Below are 21,199 nucleotides of genomic sequence, written 5' to 3' on the forward strand. Positions count from 1 at the left end.
AAACAAAACAAAAGTAGCACTGTGTTACCTTTGCGGCCGACTCGCTGTTCAGAACCAACTTACACAAAGTTAAAATGTTAAAACCAAGTTGGAGGGTTACATTAAAAACTGAAGTAAAATAAAACAAAATACACTTTAGCACATAGAATCAATACTTTATACGCAGGTGAATTTAAACTGTTACTGCTTAGGTGTATAACGTCAACATTGATATCGTCTAGTGTGTCATAAATTCTGGTAATAAGATGACAGCTGTTGTCAGATGTGATGGACATGTTTAGAAATGATGCGAAGACAGACTAATTTGTAGTTCTTTAAACTCAAGTTCAGAAGGACAAACGAATGGGACCTTACCGGAAAAGATTAAATTGTTAATCGAAATATCATCATCAATATACTTATGTGAAATAATATAATTTTGTTTCTTTTATCATCTCGTGTCAAAAGGCTATAGACTAATATGAAGAAAAAAAGGTCAAGAGAGGAACACATTTATGGAGGAATTATTTTTTAAATAGTTTCTGTAAAGGGAAGTGGCTGTTTATGTGTACCGTATTGACTTTAAAGCTCATTAAAGTGGGATGAGTTGATTTATGCAATGCATTAGCACAATCTATGTACGATTCAACGATTAGGTTTTATAAAAGAATTTAGTAATTCGAACCATTAATAGCAGATTGTACTGTTGTGCATCAGTATTATCGATCTTAAATTCAATTTAATTGACAAAATCAATTACTTTGATTATATTGTGTTATACTCTAAATATACTGTCGATATTGACCAAAAGAATATAACTTAACAAATGTTCTTTCCTAAGTTGACATATATCAATTTTGATTCCAGATGTTATCATCTTTTAGAAACTGTCAATATTAACAGATACGATCTTGTATCTTAAGTGCTTATGTTAGTTAGATGCGTTGTATAAATCTGATAAATTGAGCCAATTTTTACAGATTTTCATAGTTTGTGCGTATGTTATGGTGTTCCTGCACTGTCCAGGGTCAGTAATATACACCCCTTTCAAACGTTCTGCATGTACTCGTCCCAAGTCAACAGCCTGTAATTCATTGGTTTTCGATATTTGCTGTTCATCATATTTATTTTAACTTTGTTTTGTAAACTTTCTAGTTAAATTAGTTTTACACTTTTCTTCTGGTTTTATTGCTTGCTTTGTGGTATTGGTTTTGTTCATTGATGAAGGCCGAACGGTGACCAATAATTGCTCACTTCGCCATTTGGTCTCAGGTTATCAGCTGTTTCATTAGCGAGCATATCACATCTTGTTTTAATATGTTGAGTATCGCATCATCCTTTTTCCAAATTGATATAAATGTCAACGTAAAATGCATTTCTACCTTAAAAGGTATTCATAAACAAGTTTGGAATGAGACCTTAGCCTGCAATACTATGCGTATACAATCAATTATCACTATTGGTATTCATTCATCACCATCATCATTACATTGAAGGTGAATACTATTTAAATTATCCACACGACCAATAGACACATATTAGGCATAAGATTTCATGTAAATTTACTGTAACGAAATATTGGACATTCGACTCGATCAGATGTGTGTACTCCAGAGCATAAATTGTTCTAAACAAAAATCTAAAAATGATTGTTGTTTTTACAGCTTTCTCCTTTCTGAATGGACTCTAACTCCAACTATTGTTAATCAAGTGTTACTTTTTTTTTTAATTCTTATAGTTTTCATAACACTGATTTAATATTATGGCGGGTTTATTTATATTATACGTCCCATACTATTGGTATGGTCCATCCTTATGGATTACCCCTTTTTAAGTATTTAAGAAAACAATGCAACAATTTCAAGTTAAAATATTGTTAATGTTGCCTACACTGGTTAACACTAGCTTCAGATAGGACGAAATGATACCGTTTAACACCAATATTTTCATAGGCATAAATTAGAAAAACAAATATTGTTTACCTTCTCTATCTAAACCCTTGTCTTGCTTCCGATGCATCGATAATTCTTACATTAATCCCAACAAAATCTAAATAATTTTATCAAACCTGTAAACAACGCTCACCAGTAAATTAAATTTACATATGAAATTTTTTGACTATAATACAAAAATGTATATTGTTCTCAGACACAACTACGTATATTACGGACGGTTTTATATAAACAGACATCTACTATAAAGATATAGATACACATCAGTACCTTTCTTTCCAAAGTTTCAAAGGTTGTCACTGTACGGTAACAGGAACGTCGCAGATTTATGGCCAAACAAAGTTATACTAAATGGAACATAGATAAGGAGTTCGTTGCGTGTTAACACTAACAGCCACACTGATCTTTTACTGTACAAACAGAAGAGACGAGGCGAAATAGTTCCATTTGTTTTAAATGTTTTTAACGATTATCTTACGGTAGATGGATCATGTTGTTGTGATGCAGTACACTCAAACATGTAATATATAAAAAGTATAAAGGGGTAAGACATCACCAAAAAAATTAAATCAGAAAGAAATATTATGAATGACTGATATCATTCTTCATCAGTAAGATGATACTTATCTTGACATGTAGTAGTCTTTATTGTTGTTACACAAATTATCACGAATCAATATCTGGTAAATTTTCTTCGAGATTGATGTTTGGGAGGATTAATTGATTTCTTAAAACTGTAAGCGTCCTGTACTAAAGTCTGAGTGTAAGACTGTATTCAAGTGATGGTTTGGACTCCGTCTATGTTTTTTTCATTAATGCCCTTAGGGAAAACTGTCTTTATCTTTCTAATCCAAAGACTTTCCCGACCATCCCTCGATGTGTTTCTATGATAGTGACGCTAAGGTTTTTGAGATCAGCTTGGGCTTGCCCAGGTGATCTCAAATGATGACGAACGGGGATGATACTACAAGTAGGAGGTTTAAAAAGTAAAGCAACCAGGTTAAACCAAACAAGCTATATATGTAAGTATAAACAAAAACTATCGTCATCCAAGGTAAACTAAAAAAGAAATAGTCAATAAAAGTTACAAGTTCAGAGGTTAGACTTACGAAACGAATGTTCAACAAACGTCATATTACTGCGTTGTAACGCCATTTTATAAAGATGATAATTGGTGTGTTAAACCTTGTTGTATTGCTTTTTATACCTCCCACTTGTATTAAAATATATAGTTTAGTTTTATTGACAAAATTGTTCATGTTGGTTGAACATCCAAATCTCACAAATAAGATAAGACAATAACACTCAAAACCAAGGAGTAAACAAAGACAAAAAAACTGGATAACCAACAAATAAGATAAATGCGACAATAATTAGGATCCAGCAATCATTGTAAACATTGTTACCCCGATTTTGTTTTTGTCCATGGATTTATGAGTTTTGAACAGCGGTATACTACTGTTGCCTTTATATAACATATGTCGATGTAGATTGGCCGGTCCCCGATTCTTCGTTTAAAACTAGGAACTCTACTTAGGTTAAGACCATGAACGGCTGCTACAGTCTGTCAGATTCATTCACTTGAATCTTATATGGAGTTACAACTCAATCAATTGAAACAGTAATCATAACCAACAACAACTCTTGATTATATAAAAGAAGATGAGGTATGAGTGCCAATGAGACAAATCTCAATCCAAGTCACAATTGTAAAAAGAAAACCATTATAGGTAAAAGTACAGCATTCAACTCGGAGCCTTGGCTCATACCGAACGGCAAACTATATAGGGTTTAAATTTGACTAATGTAAAATAATTCAAACAGGAAAAACCGCAAGAAAGACAATAACAAAACCAAAGGACATTTACATCAACAGTTATAAATAATAATAAAAAAACCAACATGAACTCCACTAAAAACCGGGAGTGAAATCAGGTGCTCCGGAAGGGTAAGCACCGTATACGTCACCCGTCGTGTTATTTCTTTGTTCAGTTCGGTAATGATGGAAGGTTGTTATGACTGAGGAAGAAATATCAGACATGATTTCTGACACACCACACTTTTGTTATAATGGCTAATCAGCTCATGATGGCGACCGTCAAATTTCTTGAGGGATGAGTTTAATTTGATTGATGCATAGCCCTGTCTTATATCAACTTTTGAGAAAGCAGTATTCCTTGTTCAACAAAATCAACGTACTTTGAGCTAGCTCTAGAGTAGCAAAAAAAAAAGAAAAAAAAAAGCTATAGAGTAACGTATCAATTGAGACACATATACTCGATATCTGGTGCCGCTGGGATGTTGCTACACAGGAATGGAAAGTTGACTATAGGAAAATTAAAATCATCGCGTTTGTCATACATTTCAGTATTCAACCTACCATCAATAGTCATTTCGAGAAAAAGGTTTAAATATGAAGCAGATTTATCTGTGTCGGTAGTATCATTAATTTCAAGTTCACTTGGATATATTAAATGTAAGTGATCACTGAATCTATTATCATTAAGAGACAGTACATCAATAATATATCGAAAGGTGAAATTAAAAGACTGGGCTAATTTCTTTTTTCCTTTCTGTACAAGCCCTTGAATACATTCTGCTTCATTGGAATATAAAAACAAATCTGCAAGTGGAGGAGCGAAATTGGTACCCATTGGGATTTCAATAGTCTGTTGAAAAACCAAATCCTCCAAATTAAAAAGTCCAGCATGGCAGTGATATCCTTGTCGGTGTATTTTTTTCTTGACTCTGTATGAATTTCACAAAGTAAGCTGAATTCCAGCCCAAAATTAGATATTTAAAACGTCTAGTTCCCTTTTTATTAAAGAAACATAAGCTGGCGAGTTCTTTCAGTCGAGCTTCAAGTTTAGTATGTGGAAAAGTGGTATAAAAAGTTGAAAAATCAATAGTTTTAATTTTGGTACAACGTTTAAATGATTGTAAATTCATCAATAACTCTTTTGAATTTTTCAGTATCCACATTTGATTAACACCAATTCTTGAATATGCCGTTTCTGGATATTTCTGAAGTCCTTCATTCACCAACAAAGGGCAACCACTAAAAACAGATTCCTGACGAGGACAGATGCAAACAAAATCACTTAAGTATCTATAAGTAACTACTGTACATCAGATTCCTGACTTAGGACAGGTGCAAACATTTGCAGCGGGATTAAACGTTTTAATGGGCCCAAACCTTCTCCCTTTTTCTGAAACAATAGCATAACATCACAACATATAAAAACATACGATAAAATATCAATTAGCAGACTTAACTCAATCAAAAAATATATTTATACGATGTGCACATTCCGCCTTAAATCTAGAAGTTCAATTGAAGCACCAACTTTATTTGTGTTGCATGTTTACTTGCGCGCAGAAAGATTAGAGTTCATATATTTCATATTTAAGAAATAATGCCTCTCTCAAAAGACGGTTTTATTGACTTATTGGGGCTTTTCTCTCTCACCAAAACTGAAGTTAATAAAGGAAAAAACGTAAACAGCAAAAGTGTTCAGAGTGACAAAATAATAATAAGGTAATACTATTCTAGTTTTTGAGAAGGCACAAAGGTTACGGCGAGTGACACAGGCTCATCACAGCCTCCAGTTTTGGTAGCAGTTGTTGAAATATATACACCCCTTTACCAAGTACAAATAAAAATTAATAGATAAAAGTTTTTCAATGCATTATAACCTGAAAGGATTTCTTTGAACTTGTATGAAATTTTATTGCACCTTCTATACACATCTATGAATATACTTGAATGAAGTAGAGCTCGTCGAAACCCTGTATATTTGATATAAGGCTAGAGGGTGTGTTATTTGTTTAATACACGGTCAGTTTGTGCGTTTGTTATTTAAAATACACATTTATAAGTAATTCTTTGATATTATATTGATTTTTATAGTTTGCATTGTTTTGTGCAGCAAGTAGGTTTAATATAATGAAGACTTGGGCATTATATAGTACTAGTAGTTCACCGGATACCAACTTTTGCTTTAAAGACTCATATCGATCACAATACTAAAAACCCAAAACATATCTGATATTTGATAACAACTTCATCTGCATTCCCGTATTAAATAGTTGGTAAGATTAGTTTGATATATACGTACTCTACCTATTTTTATCGTACTTGATTACGAGAACACTATGTAACTAGTTATATATCTTCACAGCTCACCTACAAATGTTCTTTCATTCAAGTATTCATACCATATAACTTTTCCCTTATAAGGTTGTGTAAAACAAAAGGTAGGTCCCGATGTGCTAATTATTTGTGTTATAAAAGGTTGTGAAAATACGAAAAACCTGCAAACCAACATTTGAAGATGAATCAGGTAAGACGTTTCATATTTACAAAGTACATGTCTGCAATCAAAATAATATAGACAAGCACTGTTAAATTTAAAAAAAATGATTCGATCGAATATATCTCTATCTATACAAGTTCACAATACTTAGACGTCTTAGCCCACTTTGCTAGTTCAAGGATAGACTAGTCTAGAATAAGCGCTAATGAATATTAACAGAAGCGGTCAAGTGACTGTGCAGTTTAATTTTGCGTTTGAAAGTATGAAAATATAATACTTATCAAAAAATGGAGGAGCTGATACAGATTAAAAAAATTGAAGCCATTCCCGCGAAAGGAAAATGAGCTTTACATATGGAAGATGCATTCCTAAATGTGAAATAATTTAAATAAGGTGTGTAATGGTAAATTGCGGTAACACAAGATCTGTATTTTAATGCCAGTTTCTAAGAAAACAAATGTTGTTAACCGATGTTAACATTAAACTAATCAATTAATAAGGCAACACAAGGAACAAACACACTGAATAAAGGCAAGAACTATATAAGAAAAGTGACAGGATGACAGGATAAACGTATCATAATATGCTTGCATCACACGAAATGCGAACCTACTTTCAGTCAAAAATCATAATCAGGAATAGAGTCACGATCAGTAAAATGAAAAATTAATATTATATACAAAAAAGAACATCTGGGGGTGAATTCATAAAACTTTGCTCAGTGCTTGGAGCACAAAAATCATGCTCGAAACACCAAATCGTGTATTTTGATTGGTTGATTCTCGAGTCTGAGCACAAAAATCTTGCTCGAAAGTTTTATGACCGTAAGGCCTGGTATTATTGCCAATGCATCAACTCTCGACACGAGACAAAATTACACAGTAAGAACAACTGATAGAGCGTACGGTCGTCAACAATGAGAAATACCCGTACCGCATAGTCAGCATACTCTTCCAATATTGTACGCCCTCAGTCAAATATCTTCAACTTCGTTCTCTTCATGTATATGACTTTTTCAACTGTTTGACTCGATTATCTGATGAGTCGGACATACATAATTTTATTCGTGGTAGCTATGATGAGTAATGTACACTATTATCACTACTTTCTTGGAATTTTGTATGTCGACACAAAAATTCACTTTGCCAGTTACATCAAGGCACAACTAATTTCAATAAAAGGATAACGAAGTATATATTATCATACTGCTGAACGCTTTCATCGTCGTCAGTTTTTGTGTTAAAGATTGTAGAATTTATATCCAAACATACAATTGCATTTAAATTTGTACTTCCTTTGTTACTCTGCAATTCTGCTCGTGTATACACACAACTAAAAGTGAAGTTTGAGTCGGACGATGTGTTTGAAATTGCTGTATCATGTTCTGTACACTTTTAAGTGATCCCTGTGAATTTGACATGGAAAAAAACGAATGAAGTAGAAAGAATGTCAATCTGGATCTTTTTTCTTATTGACACGAATGAACGATTTTAAACTAAGGTCTCTAACAATTTCAGTGTTTCATAATCAATTTAACCATTTGCAAGTAAGGACATGCCATATCGTATGACGTTCAATTCATAGTTACAAATGTATTCGCGTAAATCACAGACTCCATTAACACACAATCATCTCATTTAGCAGAGGTTTAGAAAAGAGTGACGCAAAATGATCATTGTTTATCAGTCAAAGATCTAACGAAACTAATGTGGTTTTTAGGAATGAATAGTTTACGTTTGTGTCTTCTTTCGTGTCGTTTCATTTCTACAAATTTTCAAGGAATAAACTGTGAAATGCAAGTATAACAAAACCCAAGTACGATATCAAAACACTTGATCCTTTTTAAACCACCATATTCAACGGTGCGTACTGAGGCCATACCTTTACCTTAAATTGTTTACTCTTATAAAATGTGACCTGGATGCAGAGTTGTCTTTTTGGCTCTCTACCACATCTTACTATATCTATATATGTATTTCAGGTTATTGACACGAATATCCTTCTCACAGCTGTAGCTCAACAAAAGAAGAAATTAGTACGACTCCTCGTTGACGGTGGAACAGATGTAAACTATCAAGGATATGACGGAAAAACTGCGTTGATGATTGCCTGCTCATTTATATCACAATCAGAGAAAGACAAGGTCATCTTCTTCGTCAAACTTCTTTTAGACCGTGACGCTGATCCAAATCTTCGGGACATAAATGGAAGGACTGTTTTAATGCATGCATTTCGCTACCGTGCTTCACCTAGTGTTGTCAAAATACTTCTGCATAAGGGAGCCAATCCCGCAATATATGACAACAAAGGTTTCAATGCTTTCTGTTATATAAGAACTGAAAACTCGCATGCATATGCTGAGTGTTTTGACAGATATTTCTCGCCAAAACAGATGTTGTATGGATCACCACAAGATGTATCTAGTTTTAACCTTCCAGTAGTGATGATTGATTTTACGAGTCCTAAGCATATAGCCTATGACCGAAAGGAAATTTACTTTCAATTTCCAAGTGATATCATACAAGAAAGGGAGTCAAATGTTACGAGAGGAAAGGAAAGTACGAGACAATCAAAATTCGGGGATCTTAGACGAAACTCTGAGGGAAAATGTATCGCTATGTCAGAACTCAGTATTCAAAATAACCATCATCTTGATATTGACATGGAAATGACAAGAATGGCGATACATTCAAAGGAAGATCTTCAATTATATGGAAAATGCAAATCAAGTTCAACAGGTGACATATATGATCATGAAGAAAGAAAATCAGCAAATCCTAAACAAAGAAGTAAAAACAAACTTGTATGTTTAGTTTCTGATGCAGATAAAATCATGTTTGACAAAAAATTGATGAACCCTCCTAAAAAGCTCCCTCCAATAGCAAAAAAATACATTCCGTTAATTTAGTGCACCATTAATTTAAGTTGACCTTCTGCATTTATCGAAAATTAAACTATCTTCACATGTTTGTGTTTTATTGCTCGTGTGTAAATCGACAGGGTAAATAGCAACAGTCATTAAATCCTGCCTCAGCATCCTTGACCATCGTTTAACAGAAATAGTTTGTCGTAACCTTTGTATAATTTATTGCGAACAAATCTTATTGAAATTCACACATTTTGTATGATAATAATGGGAAGGTGTTAAATTTCTTCTAAAAGTGGCGTAGAAATAAATTAGGTTAGACAATCGTATAGACCGTCTTCAAGTCTATCTTAGCTGTTTTATAATCGATATAAAATAAATGCACTTTTCATGAGTTTGACCGTCACTCTGGTATCTTTCGTCCCTCTTTTGTAGTTATGTAATGTTAATTAACGTATTTGTTGTCACGTCTCTTAAATGTTAAACAAAATATGAATATGAATTATATATTGATGTTTTTAAATGTAATATTCAATTATGCATTTACAAAATCAGCGAAACCCGTATTGTCATACGTTCACATACTCATTACATATATAACACATATTTACATAGCATTTATGCAGTCACAAAAAATGAAAGAATTTAGCTTGTAGCTATACCGTCTTCATTAATCGAGACATTTGCCTTCCATTTTATTACCGGTTTTATTCATTGCAGCCCTTTGCAAAGATCTATTAGGTTTCACCAACAGTAAATTAGCTTTTTTGTATTTTTTATATGTGGTTGTGTTCTTTTAGTCGTTTTATCTTTAATACCTAATGGTTTTGAAAAATAAATCTGATGTGTATGTAAGTATATTTTTTAATAAATGCACAAATTTCGTGCACCCGAAGCCTTCGCCTTCGATTTACTGTTTGTGGTGATTAATAGGAACGCTCAAAACGAAATATTTGAAAGCCATGAGTGTAAAGATAAGAAGAACCTTTAAGACCTATATGACCAGAATATTCTAAAAAGCATAGTCAAATTTATCTAAAATCAACTTTGTTTTGAGAGAGTTGGTACCTTAGTTTCTTAGTGATTTCTAAATTCATCAATATGATATTTTAGAATAAAATATCTTTAATAGATTATGTGGTATAATCATTCCGAGAGTTTAGTTGATGATACCTTCGATAAATAACTGTCCAACTGCATTAATATCGACCCAGTGCTACTAATAACTAAAATTTCGTGCGTCTGAAACGCGTATCTGTATTCTCATTAAACGTTCGAATGATAAAATCCGTAGAAACATTATTATACTATGTTGATAAACTCATCATAGATATCAGCATTGAAGTTTTGTATATGCACAAGACGCACGTTTCGTCTACAACAGACTCATCAGGGACGCTCAAATTAAACAAAAATAAAAATATTCCTAAAAAAGTACGAAATTGAAGAGCATTGAGGACCAACAATACAACTAAGGTAATGTATTCATGATGTACAAAACCCACAGTATTTCAATAATTCAAAGTTTGGTAAATAATTAATTTATAATTATTACCAATCAATGATAATTCATGTAGATTTCCGACTTTCAAAACTTTTCGTGTTAAGTGTACACGTAGAAGGTTATTGATGAAACACGTGTTGTACAAACTGCGTAACACAAGTGTGAAAAAACAAAGAATTGAATTGATAAAATATGCCGTCAATTAACATTTACCAAAATCAACAATGAACTATTTGAAATGATGTATGTCGATTGAACATGTAAATGTAAAAGATTCAAACTCAACATTTGATTAATCTATCATATACATTTGTTTATTCTCCTTTACACACCTTCAACATGAAGAAAATAAAAATACACATTTGGTAATGTTATATACTAGTAATATAATGTTATGGATTGTTCGCAACCTAACCTTTTCAATAACATCAAAGTAGCTTGTGTATATTGTGACCGAGGGACTGAACTGTGTCCTTAAAATTTAACTTGGTCATTTGGGTCATTGGTTGACATGATGCCAAGTGTGACAAGTAAGCGCAATTCCTAACTTTGATTTCTTGCAATATTTAACTGTTTTAGTTTTCGACATAACTTTGGGAACGTAACACAGTTTATGCGTTAGATTACTTTATTGTTTACTGACGACTGCCATAATAGGTGGCAGCTGATTAAAATTTGTGCATTGCTCTTTAGTTGTTCAACTGGTTACTTGTAAAATGTAATGCAAGTATTCTTATTATATATGAGAACAAGTAAGGTCATTTTCCCACCAGTGCATTACGCAGCAAGGCCATTCTCAAAAAGTGTTTCAACTAATATTTGTATTTATAGAAATTTGACTACATAAGTTTTAGGTTTAAACAACAAAAAACTATATTTGGAAGAGAAGGTGGCCAAATTGTAAATCCATAAGGTGTATCAAAACTGAGTTTCGGTAGATTTAGCAAACTAGGATTAATACAAAAAATGAATTAATAGATGGTTGTAACCAATGTGGATTTCTTATAGAGCTTCATTTATGTTTTTCTGTTTGTCTTTTTCATTTTTAGCCATGGCGTTGTCAGTTTATTTTTGATTTATGAGTTTGACTGTCCCTTTGGTATCTTTCGTCCCTCTTTTAGAACAAAGTACTGTACTGTTCAATTTTGTGACATGAACTGGTGACCACCATCATGCAGAATATAAGCAAAACTTATCATATTTGCAATATGGTCCACGACTACTCAGTAACGGATTTCTATACCATAGATTATTCAAACCCAATAATACTAAATTCCTTCCTATAAACAAGGTGTGCATTTGACGTATGGATGTACTTGTGTTAAACTTAATACAAACGGGTAGAGCCTCTCATTTTTAACGTTGAGGTTGTTTATCAAGCCCGTTAATTTAGATGCTGCCTTTGTAAATAAAGGCAACAGTAGTATACCGCTGTTCAAAACTCATAAATCCATCGACAAAAAACAAAATCGGGGTAACAAACCAAAACCGAGCGAAACGCATTAAATATAAGAGGAGAACAACGACACAACACCGAAACGCAACACACACAGAAACTGACCAATCATCAGACAAAACACCACGAGAATAACAAATATAACATGAAAACCAAATACATGAATTTGGGATAGACAAGTACCGTGCCACGTCTTATCTCAATATCTCAAAAATAAGAGAAAACACAAACTACTCAACGTTAAAATGCAACACACAGAGAAACGAACAATAATATAACAATGACCATCTTCCTGACTTGGTACAGGACACTTTTAAAGGGGAATAAAAGTGGTGGGTTTAACCTGGTTTTATGGCATGCCAAACCTCGCACTTTAATGGCAAAGTTAAATATAATATTGAAATGACAACATAATATTACAGGACTACAATACAAATAAATAGGAGAACATATTAGACAAAGAAAAACATGATTAATAGATAACAAAAAGCATCAGGTTTAAAATTCAGTGCGCCAAAAAACGCGCCTTGTTTACACAAGACTCACCAGTGACGCCCAGATATAAAAGATCGAAAGTGAAAAAAGTACAAAGTTGTACAGCACTAAAGATCAAAAGTTGAAAAGGTTTTGACAAACACGGCATTGTTTTTATGCACGGGATAAGAACATCCTTATAATATAGAACACTTAATGCTATTGCAACCAGTAAATTTTAACAAATGAATATGAAAGCGATATACATAATGAAATTGAAATATTAACTAATTACAGAAAACTAAACCCAAGTAAACGTATTGATCTATATTAAATAGAGTTGTTGAATGCCGTACGGTGACCTTGTCTCATTGGCAATCATACCACATCTTCTTTTTTATATTAATCTGAAAAAGGTACCAATTTAACACTGTTATTTTAATCAGATTTTGAAATTATGCTTTTCTCGGTACAAATATTAATTTTGTTATAAAAATTAAAACCCGAATAAATATTGTTAATAATACATATGAACATTCACGGTCCTAAACTTCTGTCGATACTTGTTTGACTTTCATTAGATAATGTTTTCCCTAACTGTCAAAGACGTACTTATATTAAATCGATTGGATACTTTATCTGAACTAAATGGTATCTCAGAAACACGATTTTTTAATAATTGCTATTTGCTTCGAACTAACTGTATAGTCAGGAAACATTAATCCAGTCGTTGTAGTTTCGTCCTGCCTATCATATCATGTGTATTGTTTTGTACATAGTTTTCGCTTTTGAATTATTTACATTTCCCAGTTCGTAACTTTTGATAGTTTGTTATGCGTATGGCTTTTGATAATTGTTGAAGGCCATACGGTAACATTAAGTTGATAAATGCTACATCATTTTGATGTCTCTCGGAGGATACCCGATTGTCAATCATACCACACCTTCTTAATCTATTTTCATCAGTAATATGTTTGAACGAATGAGATGTTAATTTAAAAAGTAAAATCACAAAAATACTAAACTCCGAGGAAAATTGAATCGAAAAGTCCCTAATCACATGGCAAAATCAAATGACAAAACTCATCAAACAAATGGACAAAAACTGTCATATTCATGACTAGGTACAGGCATTTTCAAATGTAAAAAATGTTGGATTGAACCTGGTTTTATAGCGCTAAACCTCTCACTTTTACAGTTTCAGCAAATTCCGTTATATTTACAAAGATTGTGAACAAAATCGACATATACATAAAATAGTCAAAATATGGTTTATGCGCGATAAAACCCCGCTCGCATCTCTTACTTTGTTTTATTAGTATTATGTATTTCTGAACATATACATTTTAACTCATTTTCTTCATTTTCTTTAAAAATTAAAAAAAGTTCGTCTGTTTATTTATCATTCTACATTAGACATTTATTGCATATACAGTAAAAATGATAGTTTAGGATCCGCACTTTACATACACTGGTGATGAGGAAAACAAAAAAACTATGATGTTTATTTTAAATTAGGTCAACAAATCATCCAATAACCGGTAACGTTGAATTGAAGCTGCAATACAAATAAAATAAATTGTCACATGAAAATATATATAAATAAAATAATAGAACAATGCTTATAACAAATTAATTAACTATTGGCAACATTTTTGTTCAGACGTTAATTCATTTGATATATAAAGCAAGTAAATAAACAGGGTAATCCAAGCCTGCAATTCATTCATCACCAGTCATGTTATAAAAATAATAGTGAAATCGTCACGCTAGAGAATATCACACATTGGGGCGTTTAAATGTCAAGTTACTTTTATTGAATCTGAGAATATAAGACTTGAAATCTTGTCTCTTATGAATGAAGACACTGTAAGTAACGATAAACAATTTCGTGATTGTGACTGTAAAACTAGCGTTGTGTCGAATTCAATCGTTTTTCCACGTAATTCAGCTGCTGAGTTTTTGCATTGCGTAACGTATTTCAGATTTATGAGGAAGCAAGTTGCTAAATAAGAAACAAGCATTCTTTTGTTTCTTTTTAAGACAACTGTTAGTGTACTAATGATATAAGAAACCGTGATTCAAAGGAACATAAGGAGCAATCGTTTGGCAACTGAAAATGAGAAAATAAGAACAGCTTTAAATGTCAATAAAACTATTATTTGATTTATTATGATGCTCTGTTACTTATAAGAATCAAAACAAAAAAAAATCATTTAACAAGTTGAATAGGACAAAATACGATAACTGCAAAAGAAACATTGACGTACACGAGGTTAAGTGTGATATACAGACACGAATTCCATAGCAGTCAATCAATTTGTTTGATAATCGTTAAAATTACGCTTTCAAAATAGTGTCAAACTATAACAATAACTAAATTTATTTACACTTTGAATATTTCCAGAGGCACACATTTGCAATTGGTCATTCATGTAAATGATCCCAATACCCTGTGTAGGTAAAAATATATAATATGTATCAGTTCTAAAACTGATTTTTGATATTTCAATTTTACTAGAACTCCTTACCCTTTCTCACAAATGAAATGTTTGGCTTTATCACAGTGATCGTCATCCCAGTGATACTGGTCTGTTTTATACATCTGAAGACAATCCTGCTCATGATCATTGTTTGGTTCTTTTGGAGCCCAGTCAGTGTAGTCGAACAGTTCGCCGGATGCCCAACGCCATTGACCTTCTGTGACGTCATCCTTTGCTCCTATCCACCAATCTGAAATAAACACACGTACCAGAAAAACATAAAAACAATTGTAAGACAATACATTATAATGAATTGAAAATGTTTTTTTCTAAATTCACTGCCGATGTAAAATAAGGAGAACTTCAAGTACAATGTATTTTGTGATCATTGTTTTAACACGTTATCATTTTCTAATTAAAGGGGCATTAGCTGTCAAATTCATTTTGACCGATTTGAGACAAATTCTTTTAATCGACTTATAACATACTTAAACGTACATATCCAAATAGTAAAGAGTCGGAATAAACAATTTACAATGCACGAATTCGAAATGTGTATCAGCATTTCGTGTGTAGCTGAGTGTAGGCGCAATATAATAAACTTGCATCGATGTAACCTCCGACCTCTGCTGCTGTTCATATAGCGTGATGTAAACATAAATAAAGATATAAATAGATAACGAACTCGTGCTATTTGAATTTTCCAAATCTGTTTGATTTCATATTATACATGTAGGTTAAAATATATTAATACTTGTTTTAACCTGTATGAAAATGACTTGATGAGGATCGAATCCGTTAACGCTTGTTTCAATTTCAATTTTGGATTCTTTACATTTGAATAGGTTAACACGTCTTGTTCATGCAATTGAATAATTTATTAGCGTGTTTCTTATATTATTTTTGACAATATTGAACCAAAATGGCTGCTCAGAGCAACGATTTCACTATATCACTTTCGTAAGTGATTGAACAAAGAACAGTTATATTTTTATTTTTTTATGTCTGGTAGTTAATGCCTCTTTGAGGGATTAAATTATATAGCCATCACCTGTCGCATTTACAAGACATTAAGAAATTTCATTAAAATATAACAGTTTTTCTTTTCCATACAGGTGTCAATTATCCTGTCGTATGATGTTTTTATATATATTTTAAAACAATAGATGATTAAAACTTCTATAATTGAAAATTGAAATAGAAGTCAAAATACTCCAATTCAAACGAGTTCGCACTCGGTACTATCATATTACTTTTATATCAGAAAATAGTTTTAAAAACAGATTCAATGTAAATTTTAATATTCTTTATTTTTTAAAATTCTTAATGTCATCAAGTTTCTAGATTTGATGACTGATATTTAAATATATGTCTGATTGATAGTAATTCAGAAGAATAAGGCCTAATCTTATTAATGAAACTTGTTGTTTTTTTAACTTATTTATATATTCCAAGAACAATTGAAAGAATGAATGATTATTTTAGTGAAGGAGCAAACATAATGCTTTAACAATAATGCCAATAAACAGCCAAAGAACAACACAGTAACACCATAACAAGCACAAAACTACAACTGTTATGCAATTATAATTTTTAATCTTAACTTCCATGACGTATCAATACATTTACACAATTTTTAAAGGAAATAATTTGATGTATGATTTAAAAAAGTGATAATCATTTGTAAAAAGTGGTGAATTTAACCTGTTTACTTAATTAGCTAAATCTATCACATGTAGGATAGTCGCATAGAATTCCATATATTATATTGGCAACGTGTTTAGTGTGAATGTATCTATATCATTGTGGTATTCGATACAATTTATTTTAACGGCATAAGTTATGTAATACATTTGTTGAACCCTAACATTTCCTATTCTACTGCAGTACTGAAACTATAGTCTGTTCTATGGTCGGGTTGTTGTCTCTTTGACACATTACCCATTTCCATTCTCAATTTTATTTGAACAATAAAAACATATTGAATATCTTCAGTGTGCATGTAGATGTCGTATTGTAAACTTTTTATATGTTTTTCTCTCGTTCTAGATTACAATATATTAATGAAAGGTTTGGAAGATATACATGCATCTTTGTAGATATACTCCACCAGTTTTATGACATAGCTAACTTGAACAAGAATCTGACCAAATCAGAATTAAAAAAAATAGATATTGTCCGTTTCCCTATAGCCATAGAACGATTATTAAATCAATACAATAACCTTACCTCCATTCTCTTTTGATAGCATGTTCCTTAAGAATTCAACCTTCCCTTGTGTCTGAACTTCAGCAAGTCTCGCATTGATTCCCTGACAGGCATGCTTCAATGCAATTAAATATTTTAGCGTTTTTTATTTGTATAAGTTATAGTTACTCCATTAGACAAGTGAAGTTATTTTCCTAGGAAAAGACTTTCACAAAATGTATAAACCTACCGTATAACAATAATATAAATATTACAATAAGTGGATCAGGTCAGCTGTCATGGCATTGGTCAAAGTCGAGTAAAAGATTTTTAATTACTTTAGCCGGTTAGTCTGTTTATATTTGTCAGATCAAATGACCTTCATAACCGATATATACAGATATATGAATAAAATATATGAATATTTGGTAAATCAATGAGATAAATGTCAAATCACAAAAATACTGAACTCCGAGTAAAATTCATAAAGGAAAGTCCCTATTCAAATGACAAATACAAAAGCTCAAACACATCAAACTAAGGTATTTCAACTGTCATAATCCTGACTTGGTGTAGTTTTTTTATGTAGAAATTGTTGGTTTAACCTGGGTCTACAGCTAGCTATACCTCTCACTTGTATAACAGTCGCATTGAGTTATTATAACTAAGAAGTTTTATCCTCAAAATGGCAACATCGAAATTATAATGTGCTTGTTTTTGGTAAAAGCAAGTTTAATTGGTTCTTCATCATGTACAATCAAGTCATTTTGTTTTAACTTTTGTTCTATTACTTTTTTCTTCACTTTTATTGGACATTCATTTTATCAGTTAATATTCATAAAATTTATTGTCAGTATATGCAATATCTACCTGGGCATCATTCCAGTTTAATGTTTCTTGTTTCGTCAGAAAACACGAGTCTTGAAAATGACGCCAACCATTTGGACACAGTGCGTGACTAAACGCTTAGAGAATATAAAAAGATATGCTGACTAATATTTGGGTATGATTTTTAAAGTTATATTTTTACATGTCATACATTGAATTTGAACTGACACTCGTATTCTTGTTGGCTAGTCGTCTTTTCCGTTGGTTTATAAATCGTCAGTTGAATGAACTATTAACAAACGGAGAGATAGTATGGTTACTAAAAGAACGAACAAAATAACTACTTGTCATCTTTAAAGAATAGGCTTTACATGTAATGTAGCCAATATATATCTGAAATACGGGTTTTGAAGAAAAAACGTCGACTAAGTGAGGACTCGTCTGTTTTAACAGGCAACGGAATTCTAAGGATCTTTATAAAATTAAGAATTCAGAAATAGTTATTGCATTATTCTGTATTACCAAATTAAGTCATAATTTCTGTAATGGATTCCTGACTGAAATAATACAGTAGGATTTGAACAAATATGAAGTTTTATTTTAAATCTTTTAAGTTGACTTTTTGTTACCAATTTGAGTATTTTCCAAGTTATAGTTCTAAAAACGAAATCTGTAGACTATAGACTAATCTTATTTATCCAGCAATTGAAGATAAGAAATGTTTAAGAAAACTGTTACTGCGTATTTAAAAAAAAATAAGTTGTTATCCTTCAAAATGCAAACAAAGTGACAAATTTGGGTTCATTTTACAGACAAACTTACCTCTACCTTAACCGAACTCTGGTGGATAGTTGTCTTATTTGCAATCAAACCACATGTCTTTATTTTTATGTCAATTTAAATGTTTTCTTTTTTATGTTACAGCATTTTTCAAACATTTTTTGTTTGTAAATAAAGCATTCAAAAATGTTCTGATAACTTTCATGTGCCTTTTAGCATGGCAGGAATGAATGGAAGAATAGAACGAGGAATAAAAATATTTTAAAAATATAAACATTGTTTTCACAGCAACTGCCTTGCAATCTTAAGGATTTTATTTCGGTTAATTGAGGTCCTCGTTAACCTGACTCGATTTTATTGTTTGAAAGCCATTGCTAAGGTAAGATATATCGAATTTCAGGTTAATGTTTTGTGAGATATATAAAATTATTTAACAAAAAGTTGAGAAAACCTTTACGACACAGTGATCATTTCAGCTTTCTAATTCTAAACTTTACATTTCAATGAGAGTTGTCTTATTGGCACTCTACCACATCTTCCTATATCTATTTACATTTCTATTTAGCAACAATTCAAGAAACTCGTAAACCATAAGTCCCATGTTGCGAAGTTTAAATCATCCCTTTGTAAATGTTACGGATGCCATCACGAGTTAATTGATCATTATAGAATATCTGTTTGATTGGTTAAGACGGAAATGTTCCAAAAGTCGTATTCGCAATCCTGTCTTCCTTCTCCCTAGTTTATGACTAGAAAAATTGACTCAAACACTTCATTAGATTTCTCCAGTCAGGAGATGGCAAGTAAGGAATACATTTCTGTGAAACGACTGTTTTGGTCAAGTTTGATCAAAACAAATTTAACGGAAATAAGGTGGCCGTCACCTTTTCACTATGTGATTACAAAAGGCTTCGTCATCAACCAACTAATTTACAGACGAAATTCTAGCCTTTTCCGTCGTCAACACTTACGCTTTTGGACTCCGTTCATGACACAGTTAAATTTATAAAGTTAATAACCTTTATCTTATATATACTGAACCGCAAAAGAAACGTCGTATTTTTCGAAAACCTAAATTTTCAAATGCATTGAAAAAAATATCTATTCCTTTTGGTTTAGGTAAATTACCTTCAAATGATGCTAATATTATGATTAAATCTCCGTTATGGCTGACTGCATTCTTTAATTCGCTCGTTCTAAAAGTGGTCTGGATAGGTCCGTTGGACACGTTTCGCAGTCACATTTCATGATGATGAAATGCACGTTGAATCCGTGCCTCTATAAGGGTATTTTAGAGGTACGAAGTTTGTGTGTCATCATAATCTGTTTGATGCAGTACTGATGCCATGACTGAACCAACGATAAAGAGAACAGACAAATTGACGTTTGAATGCGGGACAGCATATTCAAGTCGTTGCAAATGCATTTAACTGCAATATACACCCCACCCAACGTCTACGGGAACGCCATAATGCAACAAACAGTACAAATGACCGTCCACGTACTCAACGGTAATTGCGGACCTGATTTAAATAAATTTGTGGTATGGTAGTGAAAAAGTGTATCAATGAACAGTAAATGAACTGAAATGATTGGAATTCGTTAAATAAAAAGGGTATGTATACGCCCATTCAATAAAAATATAGCATTTATTCTTGCATTATGTTTGCCTTAAAATACTGCGACGTTTCTTTTGCCGTTCAGTATTTGTCTCATAGACAAATAATGTGATTAACGACATGACTTATTGATGTATCTGTTTAATTTTGTAAAATAAGGTCGTCGTTTTAGTTAGGAAAACATGATAGACATAGAATATGGTTTTTTTTGTAAAAAAAAATCTTATTTTCAATCTACAACAAGCATTTATCGTGTTATTAGTATGACGTTTATGGTCTGTGATTGATTATTGATACGGTCACTTTCCAAAGGCCAATTGAGTAAATGCAGGAAGAATAGTATTAACTTACAACATAGTATGCTAGGATGAAACAATTAATTTATGGTAAAAAAATTAAACAAAAAAAGAAGGAATTAAATGTAATGGGACTTTAGTTAATAATTAATTCTGTCTAGTTATAATTTAAGCCGAAATAATCATCATTTAGCATACCAAGAATAACAGTAAGCAAAATGAATCCTACCGTCATTTCTATATATTCAATATATGGATGAGAAAACGCGGTCGTGTCTTATCGTATTGACTTACATGAAACAACAATCTGGACTACTTACCTATTTAACGTTTCCAGTGATAGCAAAAATGTTCTCTATGTTTCTTAATTACTTTCTTCGAATAAACTTTATTATTTAGTCACTCGTATAGTGTAACACATGTCGAAATTCCATCATTCCTAAATCCAACAATTATCAA

At 32.0% G+C, this 21,199-nt stretch overlaps 1 protein-coding gene across 1 annotated transcript; it reads right to left on the reverse strand.

The window, feature by feature from the left end:
- Window positions 1-14,074: 14,074 nt before the first annotated feature.
- LOC134705174 (lectin BRA-3-like) lies at window positions 14,075-20,975 on the reverse strand. The gene is made up of 5 exons (XM_063563929.1): window positions 20,939-20,975; window positions 18,088-18,182; window positions 17,260-17,353; window positions 15,079-15,280; window positions 14,075-14,105 (listed from the first exon to the last, which is right to left on the reverse strand). Exons 1-5 carry the CDS (start codon window positions 20,973-20,975, stop codon window positions 14,075-14,077), a joined length of 459 nt encoding a protein of 152 aa, XP_063419999.1.
- Between the last annotated feature and the right edge of the window lie 224 nt (window positions 20,976-21,199).

Source organism: Mytilus trossulus, chromosome 2, assembly GCF_036588685.1.
Source record: "Mytilus trossulus isolate FHL-02 chromosome 2, PNRI_Mtr1.1.1.hap1, whole genome shotgun sequence".
Lineage (NCBI taxonomy): Eukaryota > Metazoa > Mollusca > Bivalvia > Mytilida > Mytilidae > Mytilus > Mytilus trossulus.

What these genes read in the sequence shown, in the direction of transcription:
- LOC134705174 (XM_063563929.1), bottom strand. Translation starts at nt 20,975, where the DNA reads ATGACGGTAGGATTCATTTTGCTTACTGTTATTCTTG. An exon ending in TTTGCTTACTGTTATTCTTG is followed by an intron (nt 18,183 to 20,938) that starts GTATGCTAAATG and finishes ATATTCTCTAAG; the next exon opens with CGTTTAGTCACGCACTGTGT. An exon ending in TAAACTGGAATGATGCCCAG is followed by an intron (nt 17,354 to 18,087) that starts GTAGATATTGCA and finishes ATTGCATTGAAG; the next exon opens with CATGCCTGTCAGGGAATCAA.